This window comes from Heptranchias perlo, chromosome 2, assembly GCF_035084215.1.
Source record: "Heptranchias perlo isolate sHepPer1 chromosome 2, sHepPer1.hap1, whole genome shotgun sequence".
NCBI lineage: Eukaryota > Metazoa > Chordata > Chondrichthyes > Hexanchiformes > Hexanchidae > Heptranchias > Heptranchias perlo.
Genome location: NC_090326.1, coordinates 9,346,439 through 9,359,949, shown reverse-complemented (window position 1 = coordinate 9,359,949; position 13,511 = coordinate 9,346,439). Strand labels below are relative to the sequence as shown.

General features: G+C 48.7%; 1 protein-coding gene across 2 annotated transcripts in view; it reads right to left on the bottom strand.

Annotated features, from left to right (window-relative positions):
* Positions 1-13,511, bottom strand: part of LOC137335032 (sodium-dependent neutral amino acid transporter B(0)AT3-like) — a 71,426-nt gene that overhangs the window by 36,176 nt on the left and 21,739 nt on the right. For both annotated transcript variants that reach the window (XM_068000120.1, XM_068000121.1), the window contains 2 exons: positions 4,579-4,763; positions 3,741-3,851 (listed from right to left, as the gene is read on the bottom strand). In XM_068000120.1, the coding sequence (XP_067856221.1) occupies positions 3,741-3,851; positions 4,579-4,763 (296 nt within the window). The remainder of the gene's footprint in view (positions 1-3,740; positions 3,852-4,578; positions 4,764-13,511) is intronic.

Below are 13,511 nucleotides of genomic sequence, written 5' to 3'. Positions count from 1 at the left end.
CAATTAAACAACTAACGGGAGGAGGAGGCTCTGCAAACATCCCCATTCTCAATGATGGCGGAGTCCAGCACGTGAGTGCAAAAGACAAGGCTGAAGCGTTTGCAACCATCTTCAGCCAGAAGTGCCGAGTGGATAATCCATCTCAGCCTCCTCCCGATATCCCCACCATCACGGAAGTCAGTCTTCGGCCAATTCGATTCACTCCACGTGATATCAAGAAACGGCTGAGTGCACTGGATACAGCAAAGGCTATGGGCCCCGACAACATCCCAGCTGTAGTGCTGAAGACTTGTGCTCCAGAACTAGCTGCGCCTCTAGCCAAGCTGTTCCAGTACAGCTACAACACTGGCATCCACCCGACAATGTGGAAAATTGCCCAGGTATGTCCTGTCCACAAAATGCAGGACAAATCCAATCCGGCCAATTACCGCCCCATCAGTCTACTCTCAATCATCAGCAAAGTGATGGAAGGTGTCGTCGACAGTGCTATCAAGCGGCACTTACTCACCAATAACCTGCTCACCGATGCTCAGTTTGGGTTCTGCCAGGACCACTCGGCTCCAGACCTCATTACAGCCTTGATCCAAACATGGACAAAAGAGCTGAATTCCAGAGGTGAGGTGAGAGTGACTGCCCTTGACATCAAGGCAGCATTTGACCGAGTGTGGCACCAAGGAGCCCTAGTAAAATTGAAGTCCATGGGAATCAGGGGGAAAACTCTCCAGTGGCTGGAGTCATACCTAGCACAAAGGAAGATGGTAGTGGTTGTTGGAGGCCAAGCATCTCAGCCCCAGGGCATTGCTGCAGGAGTTCCTCAGGGCAGTGTCCTAGGCCCAACGATCTTCAGCTGCTTCATCAATGACCTTCCCTCCATCATAAGGTCAGAAATGGGGATGTTCGCTGATGACTGCACAGTGTTCAGTTCCATTCGCAACCCCTCAGATAATGAAGCAGTCCGAGCCCGCATGCAGCAAGACCTGGACAACATCCAGGCTTGGGCTGATAAGTGGCAAGTAACATTCGCGCCAGATAAGTGCCAGGCAATGACCATCTCCAACAAGAGAGAGTCTAACCACCTCCCCTTGACATTCAACGGCATTACCATCGCCGAATCCCCCACCATCAACATCCTGGGGGTCACCATTGACCAGAAACTTAACTGGACCAGCCATATAAATACTGTGGCGACGAGAGCAGGTCAGAGGCTGGGTATTCTGCGGCGAGTGACTCACCTCCTGACTCCCCAAAGCCTTTCCACCATCTACAAGGCACAAGTCAGGAGTGTGATGGAATACTCTCCACTTGCCTGGATGAGTGCAGCTCCAACAACACTCAAGAAGCTCGACACCATCCAAGATAAAGCAGCCCGCTTGATTGGCACCCCATCCACCACCCTAAACATTCACTCCCTTCACCACCGGCGCAATGTGGCTGCAGTGTGCACCATTCACAGGATGCACTGCAGCAACTCGCCAAGGCTTCTTCGACAGCACCTCCCAAACCCGCGACCTCTACCACCTAGAAGGACAAGGGCAGCAGGCGCATGGGAACAACACCACCTGGACGTTCCCCTCCAAGTCACACACCATCCCGACTTGGAAATATATCGCCGTTCCTTCATTGTCGCTGGGTCAAAATCCTGGAACTCCCTTCCTAACAGCACTGTGGGAGAACCTTCACCACACGGACTGCAGCGGTTCAAGAAGGCGGCTCACCACCACCTTCTCAAGGGCAATTAGGGATGGGCAATAAATGCCGGCCTTGCCAGCGACGCCCACATCCCGTGATCGAATAAAAAAAATGCATGAATGCGATCTGCCTCAACCACTCCATGTGGCAACGAGCTCCACATTATCACCATTCTCTGTGTGAAGAAAGTTATTTGATCTGATAGTCGTTATCTTGTGTTTTTCCTCTTAACTTGGACTCCTCCACAAGTGTAAATAATTTCTCCACACCCACCCCTACTGAACCACTTCATAATCTTAAAGACCTCTATCAGGCCTCCTCTTAGTCTTCTCTTTCCTGGGCAAAAGAGCCCCAGCCTGTTCAATCTTTCTCGATAGTTGTATCCTCTCAATTCTGGTAACATCTTTGTAAATCTTTTCTGCACTTTCTCCAGTGCTTCAATATCTGGTATGGAGACTGGAACTGACACAGTACTCAAAGTATAGTCTAACCAAGATTCTGTATATATTTAACATTACCTCCCTGCTTTTGAATTCTATTCCTCTAGAAATTAACCCCAGTACTTTGCACTCTTTATGGGATTTATCAATTTGTGCTGTTACTTTTAGCGATTTATATATTTGTTTTCCCAGATCACTTTGCCCCTCTACCCTATTTAGTTTCTCACCTTCCAGGGAATAAGAGGTCTCCTTATTCCTTCTACCAAAATGAGCCACCTCACACTTTGCGATATTGAATTTCACTTGCCATTTATCCGCCCACTCTGGAAGCCTGTTTATGTCTTCCTGTATTTTGGTGCAGTCCTCCACATTATTAGATATACCTCCCAATCTGCAAATTTCAACACCATCCCTCCAATTTCTGAGTCCAAATCATTGATCTATATGGTGAACAACAGTGTTTCCAGCCTGGAACCCTGTGGGACACCACTTCCCACTTTTTGCATGTCCGAAAAACTTCCCTTAACTCCGACCATCTGTTTTCTGTTTTGTAGACATCTTTCAGTCCATTCTGTTACCTGGCCCCTGGCTCTTAGTCATATCTCTTATGTGGTAACTTAGCGAAAATCCATTCGCTAATGTATGTAAGTTGAATTATTAACAGTGATAACATTATTCATTTTTGTTATTTTAAACTATCGTAATATCAATTATTATAATTCCAATTAAAAGTTGGCAATGGCTATGCGAGTGCATGTTTTTTTTCTGCATTTTGAATCATTTTTTCATTTTCTAGACAATCTTTTTGCCACACTGCATCAGTATTATTTTTGTTGCAAAATATGTTGGAAAGCAGAAACAAGAACAAGGCTATGAGCTAAAGGAGCCAGGAGTTAAGCTTAGTTTAAGCAAAAGCTTCTTTGTGCTTAGAATAGGCTGTTGCTTGGTGTGGTAAATATTGGCTCAGTTCAAACATTCAGAAAGAAACTGAACCAATGCCTGTTGAAAGGGGAGAGATTTATGGTAGGAAAATTGTTTTTAAAAGCTGCTGAAACAGAGCTTGGATAGAAGAGAGCTGGATGGTGGAATGGCCTTTTCTCATTCCTACATTCTTAAATACAAATAAAACCTTTCAGTTAATATATTTAATGCAGCTTGGGTATCTGATGAGAGTTTAAAGTCACCATGAATGTGTCCCAAACCTATGTGAAACATCAGCTTGGTACAACTCAAGGGGCCACTTGGAGTGCAGGAAGGGGCTTAGCAACAGCACAAGTGTAACCAAATCATGGGACTCTGCTCTGCTCTGTCACGACACAAGCAAGAATACACAGTAAAATATGAATTTTTAAAGTAAACCCAGAAAAGTAAAATTTGAATTAAAAATAAAATATAAGAGCAAAGTAAGGCAGCATGGTGGTACAGTATACTGGAGCTCCAACATAGAACAAACAAGTTAGCACCAACAGTTGCCCACATGGGAAGTTTTACAATGTCATCTGTCTCCACAAGGTTAGCTTACTGTATCCTAATTGACACAGTGCGTATTAGATCACTGATATATCCAGAGTCAGTGCTGACATTCATTGACATACAGCTACATATACTTACGTCTGGAGTAATTAGATAGGTCAAACCATGAGTGGCCCCAGGCAGTGTTAATCCTCGTACAAGGAGGGTGAATAGTACAAGGTAAGGGAACGTTGCAGTGAAGTAGATAGCCTGCAATGTACAATAAGTAAGATTTTAAATAAAGTTTCCCCAACACTTGAGCCCTGAAATTGCTTGAGTATCGATCCTGGAAGTTTATGCTGGGATTGTGCCCGACTGTGCACTCCAGGACTGACACCATTCACCTTACTAGCATGGGGCAGGCAGGTGCAAATGCCACTTTGGGCACATCTTTGGTACCCACCTGTCCCATGCGAACAGAAACTTGGGCAGAAAAGCTTTACTCTAGCCCCTCCCCAGACCCTACTCTGATGGTCACCTGAGCAAAGGGGCTGATCCATGAGGTTTTTAAAAACTGGTACCTCTTTAAAGGTCCAGTCCTGACTTGGACCCAGCCAGTGGGGCAGACAGGGCCTCGGATTAACGCCTCATTATAAAAGATGGTGGTGCAGCACTCCCTCAGTACTGCACTGGAGTTTCAGCCTAGATTATGTGCTTGAGGCTCTAGGAGTGAGACGTGAACCTGCAACCCTCTAACTCAGCGGCAAGAGTGCAACCACTGAGCCACTTGTAGGATAAACTGTAGGACAATTCAAATGGCTAAGACTGAGATTCATGTGCAGATAAATAGGTTTGAAAATGGCCGGGAGTGACCGTCATCTGCGATGCAGTTACTGACTAAGTTATAAATAGTAAATATCTTTACTTAGTGAATATCCTTAGATTACTATTAAATCTAAAATGCAGTATGATTTTATTTTTATTTTTTGAAACTCACCTTTCCCAAGCTTTCAATTCCTCTTATAACGCAACTGTACACAACCAACCAAGCAATGAAGAGGCACATAACCAGCCACCATTGCAGACCCTCTCCATTTACCGTCATATCAGCACTGATATTCAAGGTCTCTCTGTACCAGAAGTAGTCCACTGGAGTGCTCTGCTCGCACTCTTTAACAAACCCTACAAAAGATAGGAAGCAAAGTGAATAGAATTTCTCAAAGCCAAATGTGTGTCAAAAGCATCGCTTAACGAGTAAGGTTAGATATGGTAAGAAACTCCTAGTAACGTACAAGGCCACTGGAAGTGATGGTGTGCCAGCAGTAGGGAGGCTAAAGGAGGGGTGTGTAGTTTTGAATTTCACTGGTGTGAATGATCCTGGAACGCAAAAGTCACTCGGCAAGTGAATTCAGTAAGTCAGTCAAACCAGTGAAACAAAAAATTGAATTATATACTAGAATATGGGACAAGAAAAGACTGTTCACTCTGTCGAGCCCATTCCCTTCGTAGGTCATGTACCAGTTTGCCCAATTGTGACCTCTACCCAAACTACTCAAACCCATGAGTGGAGTGATCAACCAAAGCAGACCTCCAAAAAAAAAACCTCTGCAAAACTCCCTAACTCCATCGAGTAACCAAGGGAGCCCCTGCGTATTAATCCAATCCTTAAACCAATTCAGCTCTAACCATGGACAACATTTTCTTGGTTCCAACCGCAAGGATCTATTTTGTTTCACTGAGCAATTCATCGTCTTTTTCTAACGTTTTCCTTATATCACCAGGCATCTTGTTTTAACCTGAATTGTACATCCAGCTCTTTCTCAAAGAAGTTAATCACAATATTAACCATTTATTGTGGAGTCTTTGGAAATTATCCGAGCTCTGGGTGGGAAACTCTTCGACTCGTTAGTTTCACTGAAAGCTGGTCAGGTTTGTACTTCTCCTCCAGTTTTGCAAACACAGATCGAATTAAATCATCTGCTTAAATCTATATTGAACATGCCATTTAACATTTCAGAAACCTTGATCAGGCCCCTTCTTTTTCCTGTGCAAACTTGTTAAATTCCGTGAGTCCTTGCTCATGACTAGAGCCCCGATTTTAACTGGGAGTGGGAATCAAGCAGTGAGTGACAAACTGCACTAATCTCGGCAGTGTGAAAGCCTGGGAGGTTCGAACTCCCCAGCCTTAACTGCATCGCCCCCCATGGCCCCCCCCCCCGCCCAGGCAGTCGCTGGCCCAAAATCAGTGGGAAGTGGCACTGGGCCGGTGGGCGGGGGCCTAATTTCGGAGGAACAGACCCCGGCACTCAGGTAATTCTCCAGGAGGGGAGTTTCGGGACGGTCTCACGATTGGGAAGAGGGAGAGGTTATCCTGGGGCAGGGGAAGCTAAACCTTCCTTGTGGGGCCCAGAGGAGGAGCATTCCTGCTCCCCGTGCTCCCATTCCCTCACTCTCTGCACCCTCACTCCCTGCACCCTGCACTCCCGCTCCCTGCGCTCCCACTCCCTCACTCCCTGCACCCCTGCTCCCCGCGCTCCCGCTCCCTCACTCCCTGCACTCCTGCTCCCCACTCACCCACCCCCTCGCTCCCTGCACCCCTGCTCCCTGCACTCCCACTCCCTCACTCCCTGCACTCCTGCTCCCCGTGCTCCCACTCCCTCGCTCCCTGCACTCCTGCTCCCCACTCACCCACCCCCTCGCTCCCTGCACCCCTGCTCTCTGCACTCCCACTCCCGCGCTCCCTGCACTCCTGCTCCCCTCGCTCCCTGCACTCCTGCTCCCCTCGCTCCCTGCACTCCTGCTCCCCGCGCTCCCTGCACTCCTGCTCCCCGCGCTCCCTGCACTCCTGCTCCCCTCGCTCCCTGCACTCCTGCTCCCTGCGCTCCCTGCACTCCTGCTCCCCGCGCTCCCTGCACTCCTGCTCCCCTCGCTCCCTGCACTCCTGCTCCCCTCGCTCCCTGCACTCCTGCTCCCCTCGCTCCCTGCACTCCTGCTCCCCGCGTTCCCTGCACTCCTGCTCCCCGCGCTCCCTGCACTCCTACTCCCTCGCTCCCTGCACTCCTGCTCCCTGCACTCCTACTCCCTCGCTCCCTGCACTCCTGCTGCCCGCGCTCCCTCTCCCGCGCTCCCACTCCCTCATTCCCTGCACTCCCACTCCCTGTGCTCCCGCTCCATGTACCCATCAGTCCGTCACCAGCTGCTATCAGTCTATCACCAGCTGCTATCAGTCCATCACCAGCTGCTATCAGTCCATCACCAGCTGCTATCAGTCTATCACCAGCTGCTATCAGTCCGTCACCAGCTGCTATCAGTCCATCACCAGCTGCTATCAGTCTATCACCAGCTGCTATCAGTCCATCACCAGCTGCTATCAGTCTATCACCAGCTGCTATCAGTCCATCACCAGCTGCTATCAGTCCATCACCAGCAGAAGATGATGATGGGCTCAAGTGCCTCAGGTTTTACGAACAGGAGCATTAGCAACAGAATCATCGGTGGCAGAATCTGGAGCAGGAGAGCCGGCAGAAGCAGGAACGGGAGAGGTACGGGAGACACACTCAATCTCTACAGTAAACTTCCTGGTTAATACAAGACTAGCTCCTGCTCCTGCTTCTTTTTCAGTCCTGATTCTGCTGCTGTCGAGCAGGGGGGGAGTTTTGCTGCATTGGGCAAATTTCGCAGCAGTTTCCACAACAGCAGAACTGTGGAGCTTTCGGGGCTCTGATCATACTTTCACTAAAATGTGCAATTTCCATCAATCATTCTGCACCGCTCCTGAGGTGGGATAAATATGGAACATTTTAACCTTTAAGGAGAAGAGTGGCAGGGAATTGTGCCAAGCTTCCACTTTACAAACAAAATATCAAATACATTACAGCTCAAACTTCTGTTAAACATTCACCTCTTACAGAGAACTGGGTGTTGCAGTTGTTGAGAACACTTCCCTTTAACCTTTGGGACCTGATTTTAATTCCAGCCCGGATTCCTGCCAGGAAAGTCTCCTCCTTATGGTGGCTGTGAAGGTTATTTGTGAAATGACCTTGGCTAGCCACACCCAGGGCCTCGTAAGTGTTCTTTGTACAGCACAAAACTGCTCATAATTCAGCACCAATCATGATCTCAACTTATGAAACAGCAACAGATTTATTGGAGTCAATCTTTTTCTTGCTTCTGCCCTGATTGGTTGTAAAACAGAAGAGGAACGGAAAATTCAGTGGGAATCGGTTCCGTTGGGTTCTCACTCAGTTAGGGCCATGCCTGATATTTGCCTTGGGCCTAGGAAGGGTACCTTAAATTCCCCCCAATAGAACCTTCATTACCATTTAAAACAGGGACATGGAATTACATAGACTTACATAGAATGTACAGTACAGAAACAGGCCATTCGGCCCAACAAGTCCATACCGGCATTAATGCTCCACACGAGCCTCCTCCCAACCTTCTTCATCCAACCCCATCAAAATACCCTTCTATTCCTTTCTCCCTCATGTGTTTATCGAGCTTCCCCTTAAATGCACCTATATTAGTCGTCTCAACTACTCCTTGTGGTAGCGAGTTCCACATTCTCACCACTCTCTGGGTAAAGAAGTTTCTCCTGAATTCCCTATTGGATTTATTAGTGACTATCTTATATTTATGGCCCCTATTTCTGGTCTCCCCCACAAATGGAAACATCAGGCGCTAAATTGGATCGTGTCGCGCCCGTTGTTTCGGCGCTACACGGCCGCTCTGACATCCAAGATGGCGTCTTGGATGCGCACGCATGTTTCCAGCGTGATGTGAGCCGGACGCCATCTTGGTATAAGAGTTAGCGCAGGCGCAGATAATGAACGCGGGAATCATGTAAAGTAGGGAGAAAATGGGCTTCAATCAGTGTGCAACGCTGATTTAAAGTGATAGACACCATTTTGGGACTTAACGCTCAACTCAATGCACAGTCTTAACCCCGACCATCTGAACGTGTCTTAGAGTGCCTGGAGGGCCCCCCACCAGCGCTATTTAAAGGGACCATGCAGGATTTACAGGTTAGTGACTGGATTATTACTTCTGGCTGCCGAAACATTTGTAACTGTTTTTGGAGATCTCCTAGGCTTGAATACTGGGACGCGGGGACATAGCCTATGATATGGGGCTATGGAGTTAGGTCACAGGTCCACCATGATCTTATTGAATGGTGGAACAGGCTCGAGGGGCTAAATGCCACTGCCACTTTCTGCCTCCTGATATGTGCCACCTTCTCCTGCAAGAAAGCGGGACGTGTGTCTGGGTGATGTGCCTGTCATGGTTGAATAGCTGCCAGTGTGTGCAGCCTGTGAGTTGTGGGTGGGCGGCTTGAAACAGTGGTAATGTGTAAGGGTGAGAGGAAGCATCTGATTGGAAGAGTTGAGTACTGATGGAAAGAGTTTATTGGTATGTGGGTGATGGGGGTGTAGTGAGTGGTGCAGTTGGTGGGAGACACCACTTGACAGTTGACCTCACTCACCTTGACCATTCATAGAATCATAGAATCATAGAAGTTACAACATGGAAACAGGCCCTTCGGCCCAACATGTCCATGTCGCCCAGTTTATACCACTAAGCTAGTCCCAATTTCCTGCACTTGGCCCATATCCCTCTATACCCATTTGTGTCAAAGCATTGAACTTCTTCCTGCACTGCATCCATGTTCATGATGCTGTGCGCCTGGCATTGACTTCGTCCCACGCTGCCTCCCACTGCCTTTTGGATTGATGTCTGGAGGGCCTCTTGACCCCCTAACACCCCCTCCACTGCGGATATAGGATGTCCCTCCTTCTGTCCACCTCTTGCACCAAGGTCTCTAGTGCATCATCAGAGAACCTTGGTGCATGCACTCTCACAGGCCTGGTACCAACTCAGATCGGCAGATTGGTGAGGTCTGGGGTGCAGATTGGAGGGTGTGGGATTTAGTAGTGTGCAACCTTTATTCAATGCTTTAACATAACTCATCAGTGTGTAAACATAGGGATGGGACCTGCATCTATGTTTTACGTGTGCGATGTCTGATCTCCGTTCAGACTCCATGCAGACAGTAGACTGTTATTTTCAGCAAGTAACAGGTACCAGCTACCTTTAAGTAATTTCTGAGAAACATCCTCCCTTTAAGAGATTGAGCTCCCCCTGGTGGTGGAAAGTGTGAATTGCAATGATTCCACCTGCAAGGCCCGGAATGGAACGCTGATTGCAGGTGAGTCCTGGGGTGGGCTGAAACTTGAGTCCTGCCTGTGCAGGGGTCATTGGGCGGGGGTAATAGCACATCACGCTACCTACGCCCAAAAACGGCCCCGATCTGATTTTTTTTTTCCCTCCATCTCCTCTACGTCTATCCTATCAAACCTTTTCCTAATCTCAAAGACCTCGATCAGGTCACCCCTCAGTCTTCTCTTTTCTAGAGAAAAGAGCCCCAGCCTGCTCAATCTTTCCAGATAGGTAGAACCTCTCAACTCTCAGTTCTACATCCTTTTTGTAATAAGGAGACCAGAACTGTGCACAGTATTCCAAGTGTGGTCCAACCAAGGTTCTATACAAATTTAACATAACTTCCCTGCTTTTCAATCCTATCCCTCGAGAAATGAACCCCAGTGCTTGATTAGTGTTTTTTGTGGCCTTATTAACCTGCGTCACTACTTTTAGTGATTTGTGTATCTGTACCCCCAGATCCCTCTGCTCCTCTACCCCATTTAGACTCTTATTTTCCAAGCAGTATGTGGCCTCCTTATTCTTCCTACCAAAATGTAAAAGGACCACGCATCACGTCCGGTCTCAAGGACGTGTTTGATGCTCAGTCTCCATCATGCCAGTGGGACCTAGTGAGGGACAAGGCCTTGGGCAGACCCAAAAGTTGGAGAGGATTTTAAAGGTCCACATACTTTTTCGAGGTAAATGCGTTAAGGGTATTTTAAAGGCTCTCCTTGTATTTTTTTTGTTTCCAGTTGGCATTTAGGTTTTCATGAGCCTTTGTGTCGGCTGGAATTATTTATTTATATTACCCCGAGCCCCCCCCCCCCCCCAAACTTTATTGGCAGCAGAGGGTTTTGCCATCAAGTTGTGAGGTGATGTGCCTGGAGGAAAAGGGGACCGGTGGAACGAAGGATGACAGGCAGGAGATGTGTGCTGGGACCTGCCGCCCGCACCAGAACTCTCACCCCAACACCTGCAGAGAGAGGTAGCAAACCTCACTTTGGCAGATGGTGTTGGTGGAGCATCCTCTTCCAGTGAGACCTCCCAGTGAGACCTCCCTCACAATGAGCTGCGAATGCCTGTCTAACCTTTATGATGGAAGATGAAGAAAGCATGCCAGGGTGATCAGGAGCCAGCGGTTGATTATTTGGCCACGCCTGTCAAGATGCCACCAACCATCCCTGCGGGTCCCAGTAATCCCTCCTGGGAATGAGTGTGGTAAGCTGCCTTCTCCGAGTCTGGGTCAGCAGAGGGGAAGATGCCAAGCTCTGCCACCTGCTGCAAGGACACCTGCAGCTACCGTGCAGCATCGAGCTTGCACGTGTGCGGGGACCGTAACGGTCAGCTGCGGCCTGAAACTGGGCTGCACCTTTTTGCAGGCATGCTGCAGTGCTGATCTGGGGGGTGATGCTGTAGAGTGGCACAGAAGAAAACCCCCCTCTGTGCCACTCATCTGATGCTGTACCAACTTGACTTCAGCAGCCATCAAAGAGGAGGCCAAGCGCTGAGCTGCAGCGTTACTTGTCTGCAGCCTCATGCCTGCCACTTCTTAATCCCATGCCTCTTCGCACAGGTTGCTGAGAGGTCGCCATACCATTTATTGCTCTCCAGAAAGGTTCTGATTTTTTATCTCCTTCCTTGTGACACTCCCCTTTAATTCGCCTATCACTCTAAATATAACTTACAATTTTTGTCTCCTACCAGTGTAGAACCAGTGGTGTTTGCACCTGGAATTGTGAATCATTAGACAACTAAGGTTTTATTCGCACTTGGGATTCTGGCAGATCTTAAAGTAGTGATAACTGGTAGGAGCTCATAGAATCAGAGAATCTTACAGCACAGAAGGAGGCCATTCCGGCCATCGTGCCTGTGCCAGCTCTCTCAAAGAGATGTCCAATTAGTCCCACTCCCCTGCTCCCTCCCAATAGCCCTGCAAATTTTCCCCCTTCAAATATTTATCCAATTCCCTTTTGAAAATTGCTATTGAATCTGCTTCCACCACCCTTTCAGGCAGGGCATTCCAGATCATAAAAACTCACTGCATAAAAATGTTTTCCTCATGTTGCCTCTGGTCCTTTTGCCGATTGCCTTAAATCTGTATCCTCTGGTCACTGAACCTTCTGCCCCTGGAAACAGTTTCTCCTTATTTACTCTATTAGAATCCTTCATGATTTTGAACATGTCTATCAAATCTCCTCTTAACCGTCCGTTCTAAGTTTTCATAGAATTATAGAAAGGTTACAGCATGGAAGGAGGCCATTCGGCCCATTGAGTCCACGCCGGCTCGACACAAGAGCAATCCAGCTACTCCCACTCCCCTGCCCTATCCCCGTAGTCCTGCACATTTTTTCCTTTCAAGTACTTATCCAGTTCCCTTTCCAAGGCCATGATTGAATCTGCCTCCAGCACCCCCTCGGGCAGTGCATTCCAGATCCTAACATCTACATCTAAAGATGAAAATTGTCCCCATTGGGAGTGATTTTCACCTTCACCGCCTGGGCTGTACTCGGGCGGAGGGAATAGCCACCCATTGTAGAACCCGCCCAATTCTCCGCCCATTGATGGCGGGCTTTACAGTAGGAGGGGGATGAACTCTGCCAGATTACTGCCCAGGCGGTGAAGGTGAAAAATTACCCCATAATGTTTCATTTTAAAATAATCATAAATGGACAATGGGGCCGATTTTTGGATGGCCGAGCGGGTGCGTTGGGGGCGGGTGGGGGGGGGCTCCTAAAATGGCAGAATCCCAGAGTGGGTTCAGAGCCCGGCTCCAACCCGCTGACTTCCGGGTTCCCAAATGTCACGTTCGGGTGCGCGCAGCCCACACATGCGGGACTCCCACCGGCAATTAAAGCCGGCGGGATGATAATTTAGATACTTATTTAGGTAGTTGAGGTACTTGACAGACCTCATTGAGTGGAGATTTTGGCAGGGGTGCAATTTTGAAGGATCCTCGGCATGTTTCCCGTGCTGTGGGAAACACTCCCTGTTGGAGCAGATGTGTTTCAGCCAGCAGCCAGTGGGAGATGCAAAGGATTATTCGACAGGTGGGGGGAAAACCTCATTTATTGCAGCAGGGCACTCTGTCACTTCAGACAAAGTTTTGGCTGCAACACCTTTGTCTTTCCACTCAAAATTATCAATTTTTACCCTAAACTCTGCTGTGCAAACACATTTACCTACTTTGCGGACCCCCTCAAACTCACACCGTCAGGATGGGGGGGCGCCATGGCTGCATTCATCACTTCATCCGAGGACGAGCAACATCACCAGCCTCGCCAGGCACGGTGTCCACCTCCGCCACGTGGAGCTCCACATCCGGACCGGGAAATGGATAGGCGGAGCGCCTCATTAAGGTATGCAAATCAGGGTTCCATGTTGTACATTGGACCCCGTTGCAAGTTTCCGGTACCAATGGGCACAGCGGGCACTGTGCATGTTCTGGCCATCGGTACTTGGCATAGAGCGGCCTCACCAGTGGTCCTTGAAGGGGTTGCTGCAGGCTGCTGAAAATCTTCCCACCGGCTGTCTGTCCCTCTGTTCCCCGCCCCTCAAGGCTTCACTTCCGGCTTGGCTCCGCAGAGGAGTTACCGGATATCCCATCCCTCCCCAGTTCAGGGATTGATGAGCTGCGTATCAACGCTGGTTCAGCGTTAGCAGCTCGCTAAGATTATTCAAATGAGGCCTGACTTTGAAAAAGGTTCAGACCTCGCTCCGATTCCATCGGGCAGG